At 39.9% G+C, this 27,169-nt stretch overlaps 1 protein-coding gene across 3 annotated transcripts in view; it reads left to right on the forward strand.

Annotated features, from left to right (window-relative positions):
• The first annotated feature begins 669 nt into the window (after positions 1–669).
• The window catches only part of xpo1b (exportin 1 (CRM1 homolog, yeast) b), a 30,461-nt gene continuing 3,961 nt past the window's right edge, over positions 670–27,169 (forward strand). Inside the window, exons 1-21 of one of the 3 annotated variants that reach the window (XM_086179973.1) lie at positions 670–1,059; positions 2,121–2,165; positions 2,566–2,697; positions 3,875–3,976; positions 8,961–9,033; positions 10,325–10,386; positions 11,483–11,527; positions 14,211–14,392; positions 15,287–15,335; positions 15,447–15,566; positions 15,663–15,791; positions 15,873–16,031; positions 16,886–17,083; positions 17,775–17,913; positions 20,816–20,997; positions 21,177–21,333; positions 21,670–21,833; positions 21,930–22,064; positions 23,540–23,723; positions 25,751–25,857; positions 26,353–26,547. In XM_086179973.1, the coding sequence (XP_086036099.1) occupies positions 2,572–2,697; positions 3,875–3,976; positions 8,961–9,033; positions 10,325–10,386; positions 11,483–11,527; positions 14,211–14,392; positions 15,287–15,335; positions 15,447–15,566; positions 15,663–15,791; positions 15,873–16,031; positions 16,886–17,083; positions 17,775–17,913; positions 20,816–20,997; positions 21,177–21,333; positions 21,670–21,833; positions 21,930–22,064; positions 23,540–23,723; positions 25,751–25,857; positions 26,353–26,547 (2,508 nt within the window). In that variant the 5' untranslated portion in view covers positions 670–1,059; positions 2,121–2,165; positions 2,566–2,571. Of the gene's footprint in view, positions 1,060–1,709; positions 1,820–2,120; positions 2,166–2,565; positions 2,698–3,874; positions 3,977–8,960; positions 9,034–10,324; positions 10,387–11,482; positions 11,528–14,210; positions 14,393–15,286; positions 15,336–15,446; positions 15,567–15,662; positions 15,792–15,872; positions 16,032–16,885; positions 17,084–17,774; positions 17,914–20,815; positions 20,998–21,176; positions 21,334–21,669; positions 21,834–21,929; positions 22,065–23,539; positions 23,724–25,750; positions 25,858–26,352; positions 26,548–27,169 lie in introns of those variants that run through there. The other 2 variants (XM_086179971.1, XM_086179972.1) reach the window with 2 other exon arrangements.

Genomic DNA, 27,169 nt, shown 5'->3' on the forward strand with positions numbered 1-27,169 from the left:
AACACACACAGTGCTGCTACAATTGTTATCTCTGCTGCTAGTGACACTGTTTATCTATGAAGTCACTCTGGTACTGTTGCCCATTCGTGGAACAATTTCTCCTCCAGGTCGTTTTTCTAACCCCGTGCGTTCATGATCATGTAACCACTCCCACTCGTGGCTGGTGGAAAATTACCAGCTTACAAGCAACAGGCAAATGAATGGTACTTGCGGTGTAGCACATCATTCAAGCCAGCAGTGTACCTGCGTGAGAGACACACTGCGCTGTCTGGAGATATCGCGTTTAAAGAAATGACATTTGTCATAAGAGGATAAAAGCATTAAATGGCATTAGTTGTACGTCTCGCACGTGTCGCAGTGGTTAAATTAATTTGTGTAGATTGAGTTAATACATATATGAAGCATACAGAGAACACATAAGACAGTTGTTTATAAGTCATTCGCTATTCTAATAAACGGAGTCGTGTAGAAGTCCATTCTGCATGGGAGTCTGCCCTCTTTTTCTATCCGGGCGGAGTAGTCGCGTGGGCGCTTGAGCGAATTGAAATAGATTGACAGCTTAGTGAGCCAATGGTTCACAAGCTGGGAAGTCTCTGCCAAGGTTATAGCCAATCAAAATGCGAGGAAGGCGTAACTCCAGTCCAAACTTTACGCGGCGCCATCGGCTGAAAACTAAACCGAGATGGAATCTCCCAGTCTGAACCGGTTTCAACCGGTTGCGAGTTAGTTGCTTGAGAGAGGAGAGGAGGCGCAGGCACACAACCTCTATACCGCCCCACTGGAAATTTATTAGAGTAACGAATTAATTAAGCTAGTGAACTAAGGCTTACTTTACTTCGTAAAATGTATCGGAGTGATATATTCCTGTGTTTGCTGTGATAGTAGCTCTGGAATCCACATCAGTGGTTCATACAAGCCAGACATCACTCACTACTGGAGCTGGAGATAGTCAACGCTGCAGAAATAGGAAATCTTTTCTTATCAACAGTGAAGTATTCATTATATCGTGTAGGTTCTTTGGCCATCGCCACTTTTTTCAGTCAGAGCCTCGGACTTTAGGTAGGTAACTGGGGTGAAGTGCAAACCTGCCATACTGTGATTAACGTTTCTTGACTTTACCCGTAACTTGTAGGAAATAAAATGCTTTGCTATGTTGGTATTAATTTAATATTTTGTATACGTTAGCTTGTCGTGGTGCTCCCTTAATATTAGAATGAAATCGCATCGTGGGTATAATCACAGCCTGGGATTGCAGGCTAGCTAGCATGTACTATTTAATAAGGATTAGCTAACGCTCTTAGTCAGAGAAAGTGTCGTAACTCAACTAAATACTCAACTAACCGAGGTTGCATCGTGCGACGCTGCAGGTTAGTAAGTAATCAAACGCTGAGTGATTAAATCCGTGCCTCTCCCACCGCACCAGCCAGCATCACTCGTGTGCGTGATGTGAGCGGATGTCAACTTGATGTTGCTAGGGCACTCAGTGGGAGCTGATGTTAACTTTATCTCTGGAGTGTGTTGAGCGGGAAAGACTGGAAAGATAACCTTTAACACAAACTGCTACCTGGTTGGAAGTGTAGAGGCAACTTCATATAACAACGCGATAGAGTGAGCGAAATGACGGGCACCCCCGCCTCTTAATTCGAAGTGGGAGTGGTTGTCGAAGGCATTGATGGGCCACATGCGAACTGTTGTGTGTCATCCTGCTAGCAGCTAACCTGAATTATAACCGAAAGCAGTGTTAGCTTGCTGTTGGAGGTCTTTGGAAATGTTTACGGTGGTTACGTCACACGCAATGCTATTTAGTGTCAACGCAGTCGTAAGTTGGTCATTCATTATTGAAGCGTATAAAGCCCGGCAGTGTGCTTCTTGTGTTGGTTGGAGTTTGGCGGAGTGAGCTCGGTCCCTAACAGATGTAAACAACGTGACGTCGACCAGTGTATCCGGCACGTGGCTCGCTTAATTTAACCTCAAGATGATCTTGAATGGAAGTGCTTGATCTGTAGAAATGATTAGGCAATATGGACGGTCTGTGCCATGTATATTTGTTGATTTCTGAGTTTGAATCTGTCTATTGAAGCTGTATCAATTTAAGTTTATTAATTGTATTCTCCTCATAGAGCCATCACCCACTCTGGGAGTCAACTTTGTTTGTGGCCATTCTGGTAAAGGCACTACAACTGTAACTAAAATGCACCAGATATTTTTTTTTGCAGTGGCAGTATAGTTTTTCCAAAGTCAGGGATCAGACAACTGACAGCCCTTTCTTATGCTGAAAAGTGCCCATCACTTGGAATTAATGGCAGCTGTTTATCATTCTCAGTCAAACAGAAACTTACCAAAGCTTCACTTTCTTTGTCATGCATACACTGTCAACAGTGACAAGCTAGAGGCACTGTGGTCTCAGCTACTTAGAATGACAGCTCACTGGTGGGTAGAGGGGAATGTTTGTTACATGGTCAGCTGTTTGGAATTGTTTCAAAACGCACAGTTCACATGACTTTTCCTGTTGAATGTGTTCAGCGCTCTCATGACCCCCCACCCCCCCTGCTGTCCTTGTTTCAGAGCTCTATGCCAGCAATTATGACAATGTTAGCAGACCATGCAGCACAGCAGCTGCTGGACTTCAACCAGAAACTGGATATCAACCTGCTGGATAATGTGGTGAACTGTCTATATCATGGGGTTGGACCACAGGTAAGTTGGGAAGCACATATGTCATTTTACAAGCTTCATAACATCATGTTGTGTATTTTTACCTGAAAGAGAACAATTCTTTATCGGTTTATTATTATTTAATTCATTATTGTATTCTGGTATTCTTCAATTTACATCAGACAGATAATGGACTTCTATGTGAATTCTTCGTCATCTGCACTCATTAAACACTCAGTAGTAATGTTAATGGTCTGCAGATTTCTAGAAATAGAATTATTTTAAGAACTACTTTTCAGTACTCTCATAGAAACAATAAAGTAGAAGTTATTCAAGTGAAATTATGTTTTGATACTGATCAGTGCACCAGGTTAGGAATGGTGACTATGCAAAATACACATGCATACTATTGCATGTTTCTAATTTAGTTTCTATCTAATGCAATAAATTTACTTAAAAAAAAAATCCAACCAAAGATAGGAGTTGGGCTAGCAGCCTATCCTAGCCTATTCGTAGATGTTGTCATCTCTTGATTCACATGAGGCAACTGAACCACGTGCTTTGATGTAGCATTGAAGCAGAAGTTGCCTTCTCCAATACCAGGCAGTCACGACAACGTGATTATTCTTTTTACGCAATAAAGTTGATTTTGAAAAAGAATTCTGTTAAAATATCAGAGTTGGAGCTGGGTGAGATTTAAAACTGGAAATGTTTTAAAACACTTTAATTTGTAACTGTAATGTTTGAAAAGGGCTAAATTACCTGTTGTGGCACAACTTGTGGGGTTGGGTGTAATATAATATCATCAATGACATGATATGGCACAGCTCCAATCAAAATTGTAGATTATTTGAGAAATATTTTTGTTGTGCATAGCCTACATTTGTCCCTGTACACCAAAAGCAACTAGTTGGAAATGAGGTTTGAATGGCAAAAGTTGAAACTTTTAAGGTAGATTATTGGTCTAGAATTTGTCAAGTAAAGTGTAAAGGTGCATTCTTTGTAAAGGGATCCAAAAAGTGAGAATTCCTTCAAAATGTTCTGGGTTTTTTTTGGTACTAATTTGGCTTGTAAATAGTTCCTGCAAAGTCAAGTGTCATGTTAATGCATTTGTTTAGAGATAACTTTCCTTCTGTTTTTTTTTTTTTTTAAGTATTTGCAAGGTTCTTAATGGCACTGCAATTTTAAATACTAAATGGCATCCATATTTTTATTACAGCAAAGAATGGCACAAGAAGTGTTGACACACCTAAAGGAGCACCCTGATGCCTGGACAAGAGTGGACACCATCCTTGAGTTCTCGCAGAACATGAACACCAAAGTAAGCCAGCCCCTACCCTCAGATCACTGGTGGGGAAAAAAAGTTCCTGGACTTTGAGGAAAACGTGCTTGCTATCAGTAACAAAGTGTAAAGAGCCAAAAAAAAAAGATTAAACTAGATAATAGAAACTTGATGATACCAAACTGCAAAGTCAATATGAGATTACATTAGATAGATCTTATTTGTTCAGAGCAGCTTTCTTTACTGTGAGTGCTTATGGTATGGGCAGACGGACCTGGCAGTATTTGAAGTCCTGGAGGCATTTGTACAATGCCCTAACTCATGAGCTATGCAGGTCCTCTGTCCCTCAGATCAAATGAATTCTACTGGATCTGAATCCAGGACACGGCGAGTGAACGTAGCCTATCCATTCCTGGTGGTAATACAACAAATACCTTTTTAGCCATGTAAGGTTCAGCCTTGATGGGTTCTGATTTATATGTGCTTCTACTCTTTCACCTTTCCCTCTTAATCCCTCCGGTTTGATTTGCCAGTAAGCAGTCTGTTGCAGTGCTGCTCTTCCGTTCACTTCTGTCTCTAGAGATGTATATTTGATGTAATTTTCCTGTGGAAACTGTCTTGTAAATTATGTCGCTGACTCTTAGATGAACACTAGTCATAAATGTAATCAAATAAAATATACAGCTGTGCCAATTGCTGCTTATACCTCTTTAGTAAGCAGTATTGCCCATGATTGTATAATAAGAGTAATTATATGCTCTAATGATTAACTAAGTCAAGTGCCATGCATCCACGACTTCCTCAAAGTAACGGTGACATGTGCCTTTTTCTTTTTTGCTTGCTTGTGAGATTGCTTTTAACACTGACATTTATTACTAATGTCTGAGTTGATGTATCAACCTTTCTTTATAGTTTAAAATATGTAATTTGCCCACAAAATAGGGACATTAGAGGAAAAGAGGAAACCAAAGGTAAACACCTTGAATTCTGCATTAACCTGTTTGATCTGTTTAAAAGTGCATCTTTTCCAACAAAGCACTTTGAACATTTGGCTTTTGAGTAGTAATTGCAGTTATCATTTTTGAAGAAATGTAATGAATTCAAGCTGTGACTATTTGATATTAATCACAATGTTCCATTATGTTTATGGCTTGTAATAGGAAGAAAAGGGGTGTGTCATCCTGTGCATCATGACACAGCTAGGCTTTGACGGCAGGCCTCCACAAGGTCTACCCTTTTTAAATTCCCTTTGACTGAATTCTGTTCATCCGTTTCTATTGCATCTGTTTCATTGGGCAGAGAGAGGGTGCAGGCTGCAGTCAGTAGGATCCATTGTAGAGAGGCAATCTTTGAGGACTTGATTTCACCTGTAGGGATCATGGCTCTGTTCCCTTCTCTTATCAGTGCATCCTGTTCCCCCTCCTTACTCTGCCCCCCTCAGTTCTTCAGCCAAGACCTCTTAATTTGTGCTCTTTCCAGCAGAAAGTTGCAAAGCATTTGTTACATTTCCTGCTCATAATTCTTGTCCTTTTACCTCTTGTGATGGTTTGTGCAAAGTGTGTCAGTTAAAGGTGAAACAAAACAAGCTAGAAACATGTGCACTACTTTATGCCGTACCTGTCTGTGTGCTTGTGCCAGAGATTTCACCTTTAATCCCTCCAGCATTCATTGTCTGTTCCGCATTATTAATCCTGCTTTTATCACATGCTATACTACATGCCATTCATTATGTTTGGAATTGTTGTATCCTTATATTGATGATCCCTACAGTTGAAATAGTTAAAGAAGCACTAGATGTTTTTGGTTGTCTTCATGCTTCAAAATTGCGCCCGGAAATCACTAATATAGGGCGTAACCTGTGGTTGGTCTTGCTGTTCCTTATGACACACCAGTGATACCCTGTCATAGACTTTATTAAACTATTATTTTAGTGTTGGTAAAATCAAGTGACACGGGTCAGGGTTGGGTATCAATAAGATTATCGTGGCTTGAGTTCTGCTTATTGATTCTGGTTCTTAAGAAGCGCTTGCTCATACACTCAAACATGTTTTTGAGCTGTAAACAAAATGATATACCTGTAGTGGGGTGAAATGCATCAAAGCTGATGTGGATATTTACATTTCTCTCCAAATCTATAAAAAAAATTTGCATGCTATGGGTCAAAACTGGCTCAATACACCATCTACTGTTTGTATTTCCCCAAAAATTGGCGCGTTCCTTTGATGCCTACCAAATATCCAATAATCATGGATTGGTGACTCTTGAGTGGTAGTCTGAAACTATGTTCCTCTTCAAATATATTCTGGATAAATATTCATCTTTTGTAATAAGTTTACGCAAATTATTTTGCCAGCATGCAACATTTTGCCTTTTTAAATGATATTTTGTTCCAAATCAGAGACTACCCCCCATGCTCTCTTGCATTTTGTTTCGGCTAATGCTTGAGCTGTGCCTTCAGGCATTAGAGTGCTTTCAGCAGTGAAGAAATCAATGCTCTCCATCCATCTGCTTCTCATGTAAAAGACAAACAGTCTATCCACGGTCACAGAAAAGCACTATGTCGCATGGTGTAGTAGGAGCAACGCATAACTGGTACTGGAGCCAATGGCTCAAATGGACATACACTGTTGACTGCTTCAAAGGACAGGTGGGGAAGTAGAGCTGAGATTGGAAAAATTACTAATTGTGATTATATTGACTCATATTGCAAATGTGATTTGGGTAACAATATAAGAAGAAACTGTCATTCTTGTTGTGAATTACATTTTAATGCAAAAACATTTCAAAATGGCAGTGGTGTGAGTTTTGTGGGGATTTTCCCCTTACAAAGATGTTTGCAAATATTACACCTTTTGTGATATGGATATTGTAATTTCTTGAGGCCATATTACAACTTCATTAATCGTTTGGCACCTGGACAAATGTCCTCCACCTTTCGTAAGTGAGGTGGTACTCGTACATTAAAATCCTCCCTCTTCTCTTTGAAGGATCCTAATTGAATGAAATGACCTTCAAAAATTTTGGAGACAATCTTATTCAAACAAACATGCATGTAAACACAATGAGCAATATATCAAAAACAAAATATCCACCTCACACCAGGTACTCAACATTTTCATTAAAGTAAAAAAGGAGCAAACTACATGTTCCGCTTAAGAAAAATTTTGTTCATATATTGTACAATTAGTGGCTGTGGTTATTAAGGTAACGGGTCTTCTCTGAACTCTGACCTCATCCCCTAGATGACTTCCTCTCAACCTGTACCTTCTCTCAGCCCATCCTTACTCCCTCTGCCCACTTTTAATTATCTTTCAAAAATTATGCTGTGGGTAGTGTTGGCCTCAAAATCCCATAAAAATCCCTTGTCATAAATGACATTACATTTTGCGATTGTGGTTGGTTTTTTTTTTTTTTTTTTGAGACAATGTAAACCTGCATATTTCTAATGCTCCTAGCATAGTTTTCCACTTTGTTTTTATGTCATTTATTACAGGATGCATTAGATGAGTGGAAGCAAATATTCATGAGACACTGAAAATGCTGAATTTTTGGTGGGTGTTAAGATTAAACACAGACAAAGACCCCTGCAAGGGGATGCATGGTTGGAGCTGTATTGCTTCAGGTACCAGAGTGATGTACATTTTAAGTACAGTCCAGATTTTAACAAGGGTGGAATTGACTATTGTAGAAATTTACCATGGTCATGACCTTACTGCTACAATTATTAGCAATATAGACTTATGAAAGGACAAGGAGGTGATGCAGTGGTCAGCACTGTCGCCTCACAGCAAGAAAGTTCCGGGTTCGAGCCCTGGGCTTTTCTGTGTGGAGCATGTTCTCCTTGTGCCTGGGTGGGTTCTCTGCGGGTACTCTGGCTTCCTCCCACAGTCCAAAGATATGCAAGTTAGGTTAATGGGCCGCTCTAAATTGACCGTAGGTGAGGCTGTGAGTGTGAGTGGTTGTTTGTCTATATGTGTTGGCCCTGAGATGGACTGGCGATGTGTCCAAGGTGAACCCACCTTTCGCCTGAAGTCAGCTGGGATAGGCTCCAGCCCTGCGAACCTTAATGGATAAGTAGTAGAGAAAATGGATGGATGGATGGATGGAAAGGACAAGGATGTGTGCTCTCATGCATTTGATTGATCATCGCCATGCCTTGTTGAATTACATCTCATTCCATTCCATAAATGTTAGGCCAGATTCAAGCTCTCTCTGGTTTTGTGTTATAACCAGGGTCTACTGTGTTGGCACCCACTTTGACTTTAAACATTAAAATGGTCTGAATGCTGCCTTAACACCACTGACAAAGTTGAAGTTTATTATGATACATGAACCTGTCTTAACATGAAATTAGTTTTGTACTGTTATTCCACCATATTAAAGATGGTCTTTTGTTTAGTTTAATTATGTTCAGACTTTAAAGCACTCCAATGTGCCACTTTATCATTACAGCTGTGCTCGGACATATGCATAGCCAGTGATATAGCTGGCAGCTCAGTGGGATCAAACATAGCTTTTATGAGTCAATAAGCAAAATTCGAAAGCATGATTCTAAATGGTTCCTATCTTACTGAAATCAGTTTTAATTCCATCAAAACCAGTTCTTGATGCCCAACCCTACATGGTTTCTGTAGTGAAGGCAAAGATACATTTAACATGGACCCTATTATTTCCTCAAGCCCATTAGATTCACCATAAGCAATCTGAGCTAAAGCTGGTTAATGGGTTGTTGTATTTTGCTGCTGTCTGCTCTGGTGTGACGCTGGGAGAAACAGCAGGACTTCTGCAGTGTTCCAGCTTAATGCTTATAGAGATTTAAACGACCCAAAAGTGCATTTTTTTGCATACTATAAAATCTGCATGAAAGATGTGGTTCAGTCCAACTTGATTTAGAAATACAAGTTAATACAGGCTGGTCCAATTCATACTGTTTTTGGTTTGTATTAAGAATGTACAATGATTCTTGTTCAGTATGAGTATAACTGCTTTATCCCTAATGCTTCTCCCTCCTTGCATGTTACAGTACTATGCCCTTCAGATTCTGGAAACGGTTATCAAAACCAGATGGAAGATTCTTCCCAGGAATCAGTGTGAAGGTAAATTATTACTGTGTGGCATAATTGTTTTGAATACTGATCACTAAATCCTTGAATCCTGTCAGTGTCGGTGCCTTTAAATGCTGTTACGTGCGGTTACCAAGTTGAGGAGTATTCCCCTACTGAGCATGCTGCTTTGTTTTCTGCTTGACTGGCCGCTGCAATTCTGGACTGAAGCAGTTGTTTTGGAAAGAAAACGACTAAGACCCTGATTTTAAAGCTTTGTGAATGACATATTTGAAGATATTTGAATTTGGTAGAGGAAAATAGGTAACAGGACACATGGGCATTTTTTATGTGACAGTCTGTGTTTAAATTATTTTGATGGCGGCAGATTTTCGAAAATGGGCCAGTCCCAGTGAATAAAAGTATTTTTTTGTTGATTCATTGTGGTATGAAACTTGATGCCAGACAAGGAGGATTTTTCACGTTCAACCTTTAAATTCTACAAAGGGAGTCTTTAATCACATATTTTCTGTGAAAAATAAAATTTAAAAAAAGTATTATCAAGAACAGTATATTAAGTAGTTCAATGATTTAATTGTGTTAGCTAATGCAAGTGTTACAGTATAAGGACAGAAATATTTATAGTTCAAATTTATTTTTGTCACTTAATTTGCATTTTACTTTAGTGTATCTCAACATACCATGTTTTTAAAAAAATAAATATTCATATATTATTTCACCACATACAGTTTAACATGTTTTTAATGAGTTGAATGAAAATTGCTTACTTTAAGGAAAGATTCAAAACACAATAATGGGCAAATCAGGGGTTTCTACCCCCATAACCTTTATATATTTGATGTTAAAGTACTGGCTCCAGTGTATTTTCAAGCGACTAATTTGTATTTTCCCCCTTGTGCCACAGTATTGTCTTGTTTTCTGTGACAAGCATCACATGAGAGTGCACTGCATTATGTTCAGATGTCTGCACAGTTGATTAAAAACAAATTTGAGGGAGCCGAAAATGCATTCATGACACTTGCACGCTCCGCTCCCACTGAGAATGGTAACTGTTTATTAGGATATGTATCTTACATTTTTTTCCCCCATGCAAGTTCAGGGGCAGTTGCAGACCTCATCCATTTGTTAACTAACTGGCTTGGCAGTTTGTGAATGGAGAACCGCGGATGTGCTGTGATACGATTGGCAGATTCAGCTAGTTATGAGCCAGCAGGCTGTTGGGTCACTGAGTGATGTGTTCCAGGCAACTCTCATGGCAGTTGACGAGTACATTTTATTGGCATATGCTAACAATGTTCCTCTGATGTCTTTGTGTATTTGCCAGGTATAAAAAAGTATGTTGTTGGTCTGATTATCAAGACTTCATCAGATGCTTCAAATGTGGAGGTAAGTAATAAAACTCAAGTGGAGGTTGTTACTGTAACACGCACAAAATGCCAGGACAAGCCATTTACTTATGATTAAATGTATGCTAAATATTCGTGCTTTGCTGTCAAGTTATATTACCATAAAAATATTTTCTTTATTGTCCATTATCTTTGCTGAATTAAACTGGACAAAAAGTGCAACTTAAAATGAACATTTACTTGAACTGATGTAGATTGAATGTTTACCCTCCAAACCCATATTATTGAATGAGAACAGGCGTTTCTCCCAGCCACTCTCAAGATCAGCCAGGAGGACTGCTGGTAACCATAGTGCTGCGTCATACTGACCAACTATGGTGACTCAGTTGCTTTTGAAAGAGTTTTCAGGTAGCTTGATCCCTGAAACTACTGAGGCTTGAGTTAAGATCATTCTCAGCCATAGCCCATAGCTACTCCTGTGCTGTCTGAGGCAATGAGTGTACCAACATCAGTTATATAACTTCTTTCAGGGAGGAAATTATATGATTTGGAATGCGAAATTAATTTTTCATGCCAAAAATTGCAGTTTTTACATCATAGTATAATGCACCTCTATGAAGATGATCTGGCATTTGTGTGACGTTAGCCGGATTAATTCATAGACTTTGATTTATAAAATTTAATTTCTCCTTAGTACTTGATATTAGTTCTTCATGTATTGGAAGATTGTAATTAAGAGTTTCTTATCAAGTTAAAGAAAGCAAAATAAAGTAAATTAATCACTTTTTAACAGAATTGAAAACCTTAACAGCCTTTTAACAAGAGTTGGGCTGTTATTTGGCAAAGTTGGTGCATAAAAATGAGAGATGGCGGATAAATGAAAATGATGTCTACTCCTAACTAATAGATCATCAGGATGCAGTCAAGATTTAATAACAGCTTCCTGCTGAGGAGGCTGCTTTCCAGCCATGTTGCAGATGTTTGCATCGTTCTCAATTATGCACCTGGGCAAACCTCAACTCAGGAAACACTATTGCAAAAAGCTGATCAGCTTTTATCACAATGATTTTATTAGAATGTATACAACCACGGCCCTGCATTTAAATGAAGTTCCCTCTTTTTTAAAACTCTTCCAGAAAGAAAAGGTGTACATTGGGAAGCTGAACATGATTCTTGTTCAGGTAAGCCTGGCAAACAAATGCAAATCCACCCTTTCAAACCCCTTTGTCTGTTCCTGCTAAGCTTTTAGACTACATTGTGGTAAAAACATTGTGTTGATATTTACGACATAATATTTGTACACAGTTCACAGCGTGCGTGGGCTTAACATCAAATTTGTTGTGTGTGGTATGTTTCTTTAATCTGCTGTAACTTTGTCATGCACTCACCTGCCATTTCATTAATTAAGCCCACTTGTACAGTCTTATATGATCCAGTCCAACAGCACAGTCATGAATGCCACGTGTTTTTGATTGATACTGTCAGAGAGTGTTAAATTAACCACATGTTCTCACAGGCTACACTGTAGATGGTTGATTGTGGTTGTGCAGCCCAGCGGAGACCTGGGGGCATGGTAGGGAAACTTAAAATAAAAAAGAGTTCACACACAAAAAAAAATTTAACCAAATGTTGACAATTTAGGGTCGCTGTGCTGTTGACTAGAATTGCAGTGCGACTGATCTCTATTATTTTGAGAGGTGTCTGATATTTTGGCTATCCCCTTTACCTATATGAGAGTGGCAGAATATTTGAAACAATTTTCAACAACAACACCTACTATGACCCTAATAATTAACACAATGTAAAAGAAAACAGGTAAAGGTCACCTTTTCTGACAGCCTCAAATATACAAATACAAATTATGCAACAAAAAGGAACACAATTTAGCTCAGCATGTGACAATTGGGGGGTTATTGTAACCTATTACAGTCTGGGTACATCAATGGTCAGTATCATGTCTTTGTGCTCTGTTACAATAACAAAATTTTCCCAACTCCACAGTGCTGCATGTGAGTGAATTTTGGAGTGAGACAAAAGTTTCAGTGAAGATATCCAGAGTGACAGCTAGAGAGTACACCGGTGCAAGGAACTCCATTCTAGCCAGTAGCATACCCACTGAAACACAGCAAGAGTGCTTTCCTGACAAGTATTAATGATACAGTATATACTATACTATATACCATCATACACAGAACTGTCTTTGTTCTACATTGTAGATTCTGCAAAAGACAGCATGACAGCTCAGTGGTTGCTGCTCCTCCTCTCACTTTAGACAGACATCTGGCAGGTAGAGGAAATGTAGCTCAATATGACAAATACATGTAAAAGTGCAGATCGGTCATTATAAATAATTAATTATAATAAACACTTGGAATTGTGTGTGAAGAATGAATGTAAACAATGAGCACTAAACTGAAAGTTGGTTTGTACTGTCACTGCTGGTGTGGATGAGGGATTGCAGAATTCTCTAGCTGTACCAATCAGGCTTCAAACAAAGAAAAATCCTTCAGAGTCCTGTCGTAAAAGGTTGCAGGTATGCCTTGATATAGATGTACTCCTTAAAAACATTTTCAACATTATTCGGTGTTTCATCTGCCCAATGAACCAATAATTGTAACATTTTTTAATGAAACAATCACCCTTATCCTCCTGATTTGAATCAAAATATACAATTATATATCATATGAATGGCTGGTAAATTAAAGTGACAATATACATGGATTGCTGTGGGTATAAAGACACAAGTCTATAGCACAAATTAAGATGTGATGAAGGCTTCATAATGGAAATGTTTTTTCCAGGAAAGTATTTCCAAAGCACTTAAAATAACTTCAATGCCTTCGAAGCTGTTCCTCTAAATGTTTGACACACCACTAAAAAGAGACTGATATGTCCTCAAACTATTGAATTTTCATGTATAAGGTTTGAGCATCTTGCTTTTGCCTTAAATTCAGCTTTCCTTCACTATTGCAGTGATGCTTTCTAACCTGAAGGTGTCACTCTTAATTAAACCCGGAAACTTAGTAGCAGTTACTTCCTAAAATTTTCTAATGGACACTAAAATTAATATTAGTTGTGTTTGAATGTTTCAGCCAGGGGTTATAAAAGTGAACTGCAGCATGGAAACAGTAGCCACTTGAAGAGTGAAAGCAGCGGTGTAATTGCTTGTAGGAAACATTAGCATTTTGGTTAAGTCTTTATTGATGTATTGCCGGCAAAGTGACCATTTGCGGCACCATTATGTAATAAACAGGGTCTGTGATAATTGCCACCTTACTCTTAGAGGACTGCATCCCAGCAACAGTTCTGAGTACTTCAAAGCGTCATTGTGAGTCATTAAAATGTGTATCCATTGAACCTGAGACGTGTTGGTGTCCACATTCAGACTTTTGCTCCTGAGTATATTTGCCTGTATATTCACAGGAAGGAGAGAGATGGGCTCACTGGCTTCACGAGTGACTTTGCATTAATGCCAGTGAGAATGAGTCACTGCTTGCGTCAGCTGGCCTAACATTGTTTTGGCCTTCAGGGACTGGAGAGCTCCAGATTACACACTTGCTCTTGGGAGGCTGCATTTGAAATGTTTGTGCACATGCATGATGCAGAGATACCCATGAAAGATCATTTACACGCTGAGATGGCATGGAAAAGTCAGTGTATGATTTAAAACTCTCCTGCCACTACAGAGTGATTTGACACCTACATGGGAGAAATAGGGGCACATGCATGACCCAAGATTTTGAGGAGGAATGGGTTATTTTTAGCAGCGGTCACTGATTCATCCCCTCATTTCCTCCTTTTCAGATCACGTGTTTTTCTTAGTGGAAATGTTTAAATCATCTACCTGGTTGTGCATGTGTGTAGATTTTGAAGCAGGAGTGGCCCAAGCACTGGCCCACATTCATCAGTGACATTGTCGGAGCAAGTCGGACCAGTGAAAGTCTCTGTCAGAACAACATGGTCATTCTCAAGCTGCTCAGCGAGGAGGTGTTTGACTTTTCCAGTGGCCAGATGACCCAGGTCAAAGCCAAGCATCTAAAAGACAGGTCAGCATGCTGCATCTTATGAAGTCCTGCAAGCAGAATCACATTGTAGCAGTTAATTCTGTTGTTTTTTTTTCTCACTGGGAAAACCACTCTGCAGTCTATGTCAACTAAATGTTTTGTGTGATCAACTTAATGATCAACTTAATGTGTTTATTCAACATCTGCCACATGAATCAGAAACATTTTACCAAATTTAAGAGTCACAATAATTTCATCACTTTCAGTCAATAATGAAATATAATTTCACTTTTACTTGTTGAAAAAAATGGCAGCAGGCATTTAATCCAATAATGTTGTGCTGTGATCTGTAGTCAAACAGCCATTGCAATTCATCACTGCTGTACTGGGTAAACGATAAGCATTTTCAGTGGGGTCTTAATAATGAGAAGTTTATGGGCTGTTTCCAGTCTGCAAATACACCCTATAGCTGTGTATTTTCTCAGCTGCTGTGTTTGCAGACTTTGATATAAACAGTTTGATGTGAAATATCAAAGATGTGTCACCTCACTCTCCACAGGTGTGAAAATGCCTTGATTCTAAGATGCTTCTCAGTGCAGGTGTAGATAATTCTGACTTGGTTCACTAAAGTCTGTTTAATAAATGTTTAGAAAAGCACAATAGTTATCTTGTACTTTTTTTTTTTAAAGGCAGTGATTTCAAGCATATTTTGATTAGATTATTCGATAATTACCATTGTGAGAGAGCCATTGAATAATTGATGAATGTTCTGTTGTCACTCAATGTTAGCAGGGCTGCAAACCCCCATAGGAAAAGTGTAGAGACCTATTATATTTTAATTTTTTGAGAACTTGTCTTTTTCAAATGCAAGTTAATGCCAGTATCCATTTTTGTGGGGTGTTTCCATCCCGTAATATGTTCCTTTTTTTCTTCCAGCATGTGCAATGAATTCTCCCAGATATTCCAGCTTTGCCAGTTTGTTATGGTATGCAAATCCTTGTCTCTGACTTCCTAGGGCTGTGGTGCATTATTTTACTGTTTTATCCAGACTAATATAAGCTCTTAAGTTGTTTCTGTCATTATGGTTGCACTGCAGGAAAATTCCCAGAATGCCCCCTTGGTCCATGCGACTCTCGAGACCCTCTTACGGTTTCTGAACTGGATTCCATTGGGGTACATCTTTGAAACCAAACTGATCAGCACATTGGTGTATAAGGTGGGTACCCACACAAAGTGTAGGATTGTGGACTCCGTCAGAAAATTATTAGCAAAGTAAAGCTAGTCTCTGAACATCTGTTTCAATTGTTTTCAGTTCTTGAATGTGCCCATGTTCCGCAATGTGACATTGAAGTGCTTGACAGAGATCGCTGGTGTGAGTGTCAGCCAGTACGAGGAGCAGTTTGTCACACTCTTCACCCTGACTATGTGTCAGCTCAAACAGGTGGGCTAAAAAATGGGACACTGATGTTTTTTTTCTGTCTTAAAACAAAGTCATATTCTAATCAGGTTCTTATCCGTTTAGATGCTGCCTCTGAACACTAACATCCGACTTGCGTATGCCAATGGGAAGGATGATGAGCAGAATTTCATCCAGAACCTCAGTCTATTCCTCTGTACTTTCCTGAAAGAGCATGGGCAGTTAATTGAGAAGCGGCTCAACCTTCGAGAAACCTTAATGGAGGTAAGCTGCAGTAACACTTGGTCCAGAGTAGGGATTGCCATTTTAACCATTGAAGTGAAGCAGCAATAAATAACAGTTAACTGTTTAACCAGCACTGTAAAAAGCCACAGATTGGGTATCTGACCGATTGAAAACATAATCAAATATATACATATTTTTCATGTGAAATGCTTTATTTCATGTGCAAAGAAATGCACAGGCAACAAGATAACACATGGATATATAACCGTTGTCAGCTGGACACCTGCAGCTGTTGTGATAGGATGAACTTTAAACGCTGAGTGTGCTCTTTGACCACCAGCATCAAAGCAGAGGTCTCCTGGGGTGGACAATATTTATTGACAACAGAAGATTAGGAAATTAACTCCTATTCTGTCCTTATGTATAACAGTTGAAAAAACATATACACACTCTGAACCCTTGTGCAAAGAGTGCACAAGTTGAGATAAGGTTCCTCTAAACAGCTGACAAATTGCAGACTGTTCTACCCCAGTCCTTGCTCATCATAGTGAACAGCTGGTCTCCTGTTTTTTTTTAATATTCCTGGTTAGTGTCATGTCAAGATTCTGTTAGTTCTCTGGCAGATCTGTTCATTCACAGCAGAGAACCTGCTCCATGATGGGACTGGTATGCAGGGGTAGCACCTTGTTAACAGGTCCAGTTAGTATGTTAGTATGTAAGATTGGTTGTATCTGATGATGGGAGCTTGTCTCTTATTCGGGGATCCACCTGCCATGAGATTGTTACCTTATTGATGTTCTTTCAGGAGTGATATTATGGCATTACTCTGACTGCAGCGTAGGTTGCCATAAATATTTTTCTGCGGTCACATTGTTCCCTTTGTCCTCCTGCAGGCTCTCCACTACATGCTGCTGGTGTCAGAGGTGGAAGAAACAGAAATCTTTAAAATTTGTCTGGAGTATTGGAACCATTTGGCTGCTGAGCTCTACAGAGAGAGTCCCTTCTCAACGTCCACATCCCCTCTTCTCTCTGGCAACCAGCACTTTGACGTGCCACCACGCAGACAGCTCTACCTGCCTGTACTTTCCAAGGTATCATTTTCTAAAATGAAATGATAATGTTAGCTGGTGAATGCCACATTTCATATTTAATGAAAGTTAGAAGGAAGAGCTGGCTGACAGATTAGTGAGCAGAACAGTCCCATCTAGTTATCAGCAGGTATCTGTTTGTCAAAAAAAAAATCAGACAGAAATTTGCACCTTCAATTGAAGCCTATTTAAACTTCTGTCATGTAATACAGTTGCACAATTCAACTGTTAGGAAAAACTCAGAATTACATTTCAAAAAAGACCAAAACCTCGAATGTGCTCTAAACGGTTCAACAACAGTACTCAATTAACTTTAGGTGATTTAGTTTGTTTTTTAGCTTTAGTTTTACATGAGTGGCTTGGGGTTAAGGAACCTACCAGATATTAGCTTGCAGACATGCTAGAATCAGTTGGCAGCAGTCAAGCAACAGGTGGCTGCAATTCTGCTGCCAAAAGAGTTGCAAGTTACAAAGAAAATCAGTAGCCAGCCAAAAAGAATAACAATTTCTTAATCTCTTTGATAATAACAATAAATATCTATGTGAAATAATAGCCACCAGACAAGCATCTCATTGTATGTCATTTTGTTAACATTCAGCCCACAGAGACTGATATGTGTGTGTGCAAGAGTGAGAGCAGTTAGTCTATTCTTCGATTTGCGTAAGCACTGACAGGTGTTTATCCCTCATGACAGGTGCGTTTGCTGATGGTAAGTCGGATGGCCAAGCCAGAGGAGGTGCTGGTGGTCGAGAATGACCAGGGAGAGGTGGTCAGAGAGTTCATGAAGGACACCGATTCCATCAACCTCTACAAGAACATGAGGGAAACACTGGGTACAACACACTAATGGCAGCATTTACACAGAATCATGTCAAAAACATTAGATGTTTTTATACATTATAGTGCCCATTACAGCCAACTATACAAAATTGCATTTATGAGACAATGCATGTGAATGCATACTTCCTGATTATATACATTGTCCTGCAAAAGATTAATTGAAAATGTCCTCAGCAATTCTGTAGTATTTTGAATGTTGGAGAACAACTGGGCCATATGGTGGATCAGTTGTTAGGACTAACTTGGTTTCTGTCAATATGAAGTTTGCATGTCCCCCCCTGCTTCTTTTTGGGTTTCTTCCAGGGGATCAGATTTTCTCCTGAAGTGTAAAGATTTGCTGGTTAGAGAAGTTGGAAACTGTTATGAACGTATCTGTAGGGATAGATCCGAGCCCCCATGACCCTGAATACACAAAGGAAATGCAGGGATGCAGGGAAAGCTTTGGTATTAAAATTCTTTGCTGGTGTAAAATGAAGTGGACACTCTTAACACTGCAGGATCATAAAACAGTAGCTGCAGAGCTGCAGACATATAAATGTTTGTTGATGGCTATATTGATCAGTGTCACTTAACGTTGGGCCATCGTCCATCATCAATGGCTGACAGTCATCAGCCGCTGAGTCTCTACCGTCGTAACATCTGATTTAAAAGCCCCCTCCCCTTCCCTCAAACCACACCACACAGTATCATACAAGGACAGGTTCTACATTTAACAAGCAGCAACTGTGGGTGAAGTGCAATCTTGTTATTGAAAGTGCAATAAAAGCTTTACGAGTAAAAGGCGAATAAGAGTAATTAGGGCCTGAGCCTGAAGGTACTTCAGGCGAAGACCCTATTATGTTTGCTTGTTTATCCTGTGTTTGCCACAGAATTTGTGGCGGCAGCTTAAGGGAGGAGGGTCAAGCTCCCACGAGCCACAACCACAGCTTCTATGTGAGAGGGGAGAGACGGAGTAAATCAATGAACTGTATGAAGTTCTTCAATCAAACAAGATTTTACCCTTTTTAAAGAGCTGTTTTGTACCTGATTAGCCAAGGGAAAACCTTCTTATCACTTCAATAATTGCCCTTAATTGCAATGTTTCTCTTTTGATATTGCCATTATGCTAATATGACATCACCTAACCCCGTGTCACATCAGATATGCTATTTTCAGATGCCTATTTAGTAAGCAAAAATTAAATGAGATTGTTTTTAATTCACTTGAAGTTTTGGAATCTAGCAGATAGAACATGACATGCAAACAATTTCCAGGGACGTTAGATCCTCTATGTTAGAGAGCCCGTGACCCTTAACGGATAAGCAGTATAGAAAATGGATCGATGGATGGTTAGATGTTAGAGACTACAATGATTGGATACCTCACCAGAACAAATATTCCATAATGTACTGTTGAAATGCACAACAACAATGTCACAGGCAATGGTGGACAGTGACCAACACCTCTGGTTTAATGTCAGTATCACTCAAATGACATGGCTCAGAGGTAGAGTGGCTGTTAAGCAACCGAGGGTCTGTAGTTCGATCCTCACCCCCGGTGACCATGTCAAATTGTCCTTGAGCAAGATACTGAACCCATAGTTGCTCCTGATGAGTAGGTTGGCGCCTTGTATGGCAACAATTGTGTGAGTGTGTGTATGTGAATGAGATGACATTGTAAAGCGCCTTGAGTGCCGCTAAGGTAGAAAGGCACTATATAAATTGAGTCCATTTACAATTTAAACTTATTTGCTAACTTTCACCTGTCTAGGCGAGATATAATTTTATCCCTGCCTATTGGGCTTCCATTGTTGTTCACGTGAAATCTCTGGAATACTTTGACGGTATTGCCTCAAATTTGCCTCAAACATCCACTTTGACTCAGGGATGATGTGAAAAGATTTTGGTGTTGAAAGGTCAAGGTCAATGGGATGGGCATACATATGTGATTCGATATGTATATCGTAAATTCCGGACGATAGAGCGCACCGTTATGTAAGCCGCAGATGCTTATTTTAGGGAAAAAAATCAACTTTGTACACGTATAAGCCGCACCGGTAAATAAGCCGCGGTGCACGGTGGAAACACCTCGGCCGCCCGTTCTCTGCGTGTTGACCCAGTCTTCCAGAGCGTTTTCAAGTTCGGGCCATTTGCTATTATGACCTCTGAAAGCTTTTGTCGTCTTTTTGCATTGGGTCAGTTCGTCATGTTGCCGCCTCCAGCGTCTCACCATCGATTCGTTTATGCCAAACTTACGTGCTGCAGCTCTATTTCCATCTTTAACCGCCAGATTGATTGCCTTTAACTTGAAAGCTGCATCATAAGCATTCCTTCTTCTGCTCTCCGTCTTGAGGGTGAGTACAAATGACTGAAAATATAGTGTGATGCTCTTCTTACACTGCACCGCGGCATGGACTGGACGCTCCAAGTACAGTACTTAGAGAAATTACCATAACATTTGGCTAGGAATTTCCTTAAGTACGGTACTTGGAGCTGCCATCAGGAACGATAGGGAATTACTGCCCGCTGCCGCTGCCCGCCACACCCCAGGGTGAAGGTAAAATCCTCGTGTAAGACGCACCGGAGTATAAGCCGCGGGGCATGAAGTGTCGAAAAAAAGTCGCGGCTTATAGTCCAGAATTTACGGTAGTTTTAATTACTTCATTGTTTGAGCCCATCATTGTATGGTGATAGTTACAGTTCTCATATAATGACAAGCTTGCATATTGAGCAGTGCGTTTGAAGTATATTGAACAATATTACATAAATTGACTACATTGTGGATGGTTTGCTAATGTGGACAAAGCATAAGTGTCCCTCACATTTTGCAGTGTGAGGCATTTGTCTACAATTCTTTCATATTTTGTCCTATTTATTTTTGATTATCACTGCAAATGTTTTGAATTTTCTCCCTCAGTGTATCTGACTCACTTGGACTACGCAGACACAGAACGTATCATGACAGAAAAGCTTCACAACCAGGTGAATGGCACTGAGTGGTCCTGGAAGAATCTCAACACACTGTGCTGGGCTATAGGGTCCATCAGTGGGGCAATGCATGAGGAGGATGAGAAGAGGTTCCTGGTCACTGTTATCAAGGTAAAAGAAAACTGACAACTCACATCTTCATTCAGAGAGCTGTGAAATGACTAAATCTCTCTGTTCTCTGCTGCCAAGCATTCACAATGTATACAGACATCCTTCTTGGTTGATAAACCTCAACAAGAGGAATTTTTTAAGCAGCTGCAAACAAAATATTTAAATTGTGTTTTTCTTAGGATCTGCTGGGTCTGTGTGAGCAGAAAAGGGGAAAGGACAACAAGGCCATCATTGCCTCCAACATCATGTACATTGTTGGCCAGTATCCACGCTTCCTCAGAGCGCACTGGAAGTTCCTCAAAACTGTGGTCAACAAGCTCTTTGAGTTTATGCACGGTGAGAGTTGACTTCTAAAATTCAGAAGTATTTTTGTAAAAAAGTTAAATCTAGAGCTTTACGACATTTCAAGACCTCTCATACCTAGAACAAGATGCTGTTTCACTGGTGCTGAAAAAGGTTAATTGTGTTTGAGTCTGCTGTGTGGACCGGTTACTAAGAACACAAAGTACAAAAAACTGGCTGAATAGCAAACATGTAATTCAGAAATGACCAAAAGTGTTGCTCTAAAGGGTGTGATTCATAGCACAATGAAGTACATGATTGAGCATAATATGAAACTTAATAATATGGACATAATGTGTACTTATAGCCAACTGTGTTCCTTGTCATCAGAGACCCATGATGGAGTTCAGGACATGGCGTGCGACACCTTCATCAAGATAGCCCAGAAATGTCGGCGCCACTTCATTCAAGTGCAAGTGGGAGAGGTGATGCCCTTCATTGACGAGATCCTTAACAACATCAACACCATTATCTGTGACCTTCAACCTCAGCAGGTCAGCAGGGGCAATTGGAATCGCGTGTGAAAATTACTTGCTAGGGTTTGACTGGTTCTGACTTGGTCAAGTTCTTCTGATCTCATCTTTGTCCAGGTGCACACGTTCTATGAGGCAGTAGGTTATATGATCGGGGCTCAGACAGACCAGGCTGTACAGGAGCATCTGATAGAGAAGTACATGCTGCTGCCCAATCAAGTGTGGGACAGCATAATCCAGCAGGCCACCAAGGTAAGAGACTAACGTCCCACAACATGTTATATCTATATTCATTAGTCCTTACATATCTGAATTATCGAGTGTCATGGGGCAAAATGCAAGTTCTCGAACTGGGGTCGGGAACCTATGTCTTGCGAGCCAGATCTGGCTCTTTTGATGACTGCAGCTCGCTCTCAGATAAATCTTAGCTAATATTTCTTAATATGATAAGTAATGAATAATTCTGCTGGAAATCACAGTGTTAAACATACCGTTCAAAATATAAAACATTCTCATGCATTTTAATCCATCCATCTGTTTTCTACCGCCCCTGTTCAGGGTTGTGGGTGGCTCAGCCTATCCCAGTTGTCCTTCAGGGTACAGGAGGATCCTCTATTTTTATTGGATAATGCTGTGGCCTACATGGGTCATTGTGAGGTCCAGAAGTAAACTTCCCTCCTTTTAGCTAGCTAGTTCATGCAGTGCAAACACTTTTGACGAAGAAGATGGGAAAAAGAAAAAACAATGAGGGGTAGCGTACATTTCAGGAGGAATGGACAGAGGAATTCGCCTTTGTGGAGAGAGCAGGTGCTGCGGTGTGTCTAATATGCAATGATAAAATTTCATAGATGAACCTGTCAAATATAAAGTGTCATTTTGATACACGCCATGCTGTGTTTGCATCAAAATATCCGGGGGACAGCAGGAAGAAAGCATGCCAAGAGCTACTTTGCAGAGTGCAAGCTAGTCAGCAATAACTCCATGTATGGACCCGACAAGGTGACTGGAATTCGGCTAACTTTGCTGGTTCTTAAGCAATGGTGAGGAACGGAACGCCATTTATAGATGGCGAGTATGCCAAAACATTCATGCTTGATGTGGCCAGTGAACTTTTTGATGACTTGTCAGATAAAGACAAGATAATCAAACGAACAAAAGACAGCAAGAACTGTTCACGATTTGCCATTGTGATGGCAAATCAAGTGGAGGAAACACAAGTGAAGGACATGAATGCAGCGCCATTCTTTTCCCTTGCTTTGGATGAGTCAACAGACTTAAGCCATTTATTCCAGTTCAGTGTGATTGCAAGTTGTTGCCGGTAACATTCTGCATGAGGAAAGGAAATATTACATGGCTCTCCCGGAAATACATTTTAAAACATTTGGCCTTCATGGCTCTCTCAACCAAAAAGGTTCCTGACCCCAGTTCTAGAGAGAGAAAACCCAGAAGACACTCAGAGAATGCATATTGCACCTCTGTCAAAGTGATGTGATGTCATCAAATGCAGACCAGTTTTCCATTCTGATTGTTCTAAGTTCTATCATCTTACCAGATTTTATGTGACACTGTCATATCATTTAGTTACAGCTCAAAAAGCTGTTAAGATATGTTCTACCTCTTTAAAATTCTGACTGTATGGTGAACTGTGCTTTGTGAAACACTGTCTACAACTACTTTTTAATTTTGCATCTGCTCCATCCCCTCCTCCTGTTGCATTCCACCTTCAGAACGTAGACATCTTGAAGGACCCAGAGACCGTGAAACAGCTGGGCAGCATCCTGAAAACCAATGTCCGAGCTTGTAAGGCTGTGGGACACCCCTTCGTCATCCAGCTTGGACGGATTTACCTCGACATGCTCAACGTCTACAAGTGCCTCAGTGAGAACATCTCCGCTGCCATTCAGACAAATGGTATGTTCCAAGGTTCCATGTCTGTAGACTAGTCTCATTGTGATAATACAATGTCAGAAGAAGATCATTGAGACTTATTACAGTTAATGTCCTGGTGTTTAACAGCCTTCACAACTGTATTACAGTTCTTTGTGTATTTGTCTACTTGGACATTTATGGCTTTTTATTGTCTGTACTACCCCTCTGACTGTTTGTTTCTCTCTGTAAATTGTAAGGGCTGTTGAGACCAGACTTGCACAGGTAGAGAAATATGCCTATAGAACCCAAATTTCAATGTTGAAGTAATTACATGGAAAGACTCTATCAACCATGATGAATAACAAACTGCATTCGGTTTCAATTTCAGTTATTGAAATTCAGTTTCTATTTAAATCCAGACACAAATCTGTTCACTGAGGAACAGCAATTAAGTGCAGATTCTCAGAACTTCTTCTAATCTAATCTGTTACGACTGTGTTCTGTCCATTTTAACCCTCAATGTTACATCAGTTCTTAAGTAATGAATTTAATCTCAACTTCTGCCTTTTGAAATCAAGTTTTCGATGTACATATTCAATATAAAAATACAGACAATGTCACTGATGTATTTTTTTTAAACCGTTTCCACTGACACATTCGTCATCCACCCACAAACTTCCATTTTACGTCTGTAAAATACTTACTGAGTCATAAATGAACATTTTCAAATCTGCACCCTAAATTTTTCAGTAATTCCTCGGCCCATGCTCCCCCCGGCATCAGGTTTCATAACAATCAACCAAGTACTTTTTTGCACTGTCCTGCTGGCCAACAGATGTGGATGAAGACAAACACATATTTATCTTCTAAACTTGTCTTAACTAAGCTAAGTCCTAACCTGAAGGCTCTTCTGACTCATTACTGCAGTAACATCTATATACAAATCTATCCACTGCATATATGCAGATTATTGACAGCAGCAGGACTTTGTGTGAGCTGTCAGGTTTAAAACTAAAACCGAGATACTCCTCATATATCCTCCGTGTGTATAATGCTGAGGTGACTCAGCTGAAAATGAAAGATCACTTGTGAACTTGTCATCTGCAGCTCTGATAGTTCTTGTTCATTTCAGTGTTGTAATGTATTTGCAGGGCTGACACATTTGTTTATTCTGGTGCTTTGCCATTCAGTAATTACCTGTTTGGAGGCTAGCAAGACTCTGGTTGTGTGTGACTGAGAAATGCCTCATGAGGTGTGGTTCTAATGGTTACCAATGATTTTTGCACTTTCTTTGGCCACTGATTCAGAGAGGAGCAAAAAACTCTCAACCAGTTACTTTGTGCAGCTTTTCTTGGCAACCTGTGGAGCAGCAGCAAAGTGTATTAGTCAGCTTGACATTTTCTGTAGTGGATGTGATGCAGTCTGCTGTTTTGGAGAGTAAACGTAGAGTTTGATTTGGTACATTTGTCTCTGCACCATGTTTGAGGATGCAACTGATTGTGGTGCCTCTGGTCGCAAAGTCAAAAGAGAAACATTAACCCTCTTCACACTTTCATAGTTTGCACACAACTTTGTCCTGACCCGTGAATGTCTTCTGCTTCACAGAATTCTAAGTATTTTAAAATGAAACAAAGCTTTATTTATTTATAATGAGGCCCCTCAGATGGCTCAGGGTGCAGATCTCTCGGTCTGCCTCTGCAGTTCACCCATAACGCTCCATCCCTTGACCGATACTCAATCAACAAACTGCAAGTGACTTTGTGGGACTCCTGTCTGTCATGTATTATGTTTTATTTTTCCAAATCCAAATTAATATTTTGTTTTTTAATTCAAATGTACATTGAAGTCTAGCCCATGTATGAGACCATCTCAGAAAATAACAGTATTACAGTTATTATTGTCATATTGGTTACAATGACCCTTTGTGGATTGCTTTGTGAATTAAAAAAATGTTTTATGATAATATTGTGATCTGCACATGAAAATAGAGCTTAATATGATTGACAGTATTTGGGAGATGGACATCCTCCTATCGTGTGTTGAACATGCTCGTCCTCTGTGTGTTGCAGGAGAGATGGTGACCAAACAGCCTTTGATCCGTAGCATGAGGACGGTGAAACGAGAGACACTGAAACTGATCTCAGGCTGGGTCAGCCGATCCAACGACCCACAGATGGTGAGAAAGAAACTGCAGTGAAATCCACATTACGGTTACAGAAAGTGTATCACAGCTGTGCATGTATGACAACACTCCTCAGCTGACCTTTACTCTAAACAGCCTGTTTAAATTCAGAGCAGGTTTTAAGCTAAATTCACCTGGGAGAAGAGGAATACTACTATTTCAGAATGCCACTCTGGTCCGTAGCAGACAGCAGTGGAATCATTTTACTCTTAAGGAGATGATACTACACTCTGTGACAGCCCATGAAATACCTGACAGTAGAAAAGAAGTTGGTATTTTTAGATCAAATATCAAGATTCCATTTCCTCATGGCACACAGTGGCATTTTCATCTACGTAGCGATGAATATTCATAGCGTCACTGCACTTTACCGACATTTCTAACACTTGAGTTTCACTTTAGTTATCGAATCCTCTCCTGAATATTTTCCTTCTGCCTTTCAAGTCTTTGGTATGTTGATCCATGCTCATCTGACTTGTTTTCTTTCAGGTTGGAGAGAACTTTGTCCCACCATTACTAGATGCTGTCCTCATTGACTACCAGCGCAATGTCCCTGCGGCCCGTGAGCCCGAGGTCCTAAGCACCATGGCGACCATCGTCAATAAACTGGGGGCGCACATCACAAGCGAGATACCCCAGATTTTTGACGCAGTCTTCGAGTGCACCCTAAATATGATCAACAAGGTACCACAGGACACCACTATTAATTTGACAGTTGAGACTGCAAATATGTAACCAGCTACTCCGCAATTTCTTTATTAGCATGAAAAAAAGGCAGTTTAATGGTTTTGCTGGTGTAGCTGTTCGCTGTGAGTTGCAATTGGCTTTAAGCTAAATAAGTGGCTGGCTCTTTGTGCATTCTGGAGTTACAAAGAAGTGATTCAGGTGGGAAAAATGCAGCTCTTGGTGAATACTTGAAAGGCAAAATACATTTTTAGGTGAGGTATCACTTCAAAGTTAGAATTCTTATTTCAATCCTGGTTGATTTGGTGACACCTACAGGTACTGGTGGTGCAGTTTTGTGCTGCTTTCAAGATGCAACTTGTAGTCTTGTGTACAAATGACATGGGAAGCTGTGATAAAATATATTTATTTCAGGTGCATTTCACAGGTACACTGTTCCAACAGCTACAGCATGGATGCCAAATGACTCCTTGTTCTATTGGAACAAAACTAGCATAATGATACATTAATTCACTGCTCTGAATGTAGCCAAAAAGTAATCGAAGCCTGCACACAAATTTTTACAGGTTTCTAGCCGAATGGTGCAATGCTTCCAGAAAACAGAGATGTATAAAAATATAGT

The sequence above is a fragment of the Aulostomus chinensis genome, chromosome 16, assembly GCF_037954235.1.
Source record: "Aulostomus chinensis isolate RoL2024-O1b breed Wild chromosome 16, RoL_Achi_v1.0, whole genome shotgun sequence".
NCBI lineage: Eukaryota > Metazoa > Chordata > Actinopteri > Syngnathiformes > Aulostomidae > Aulostomus > Aulostomus chinensis.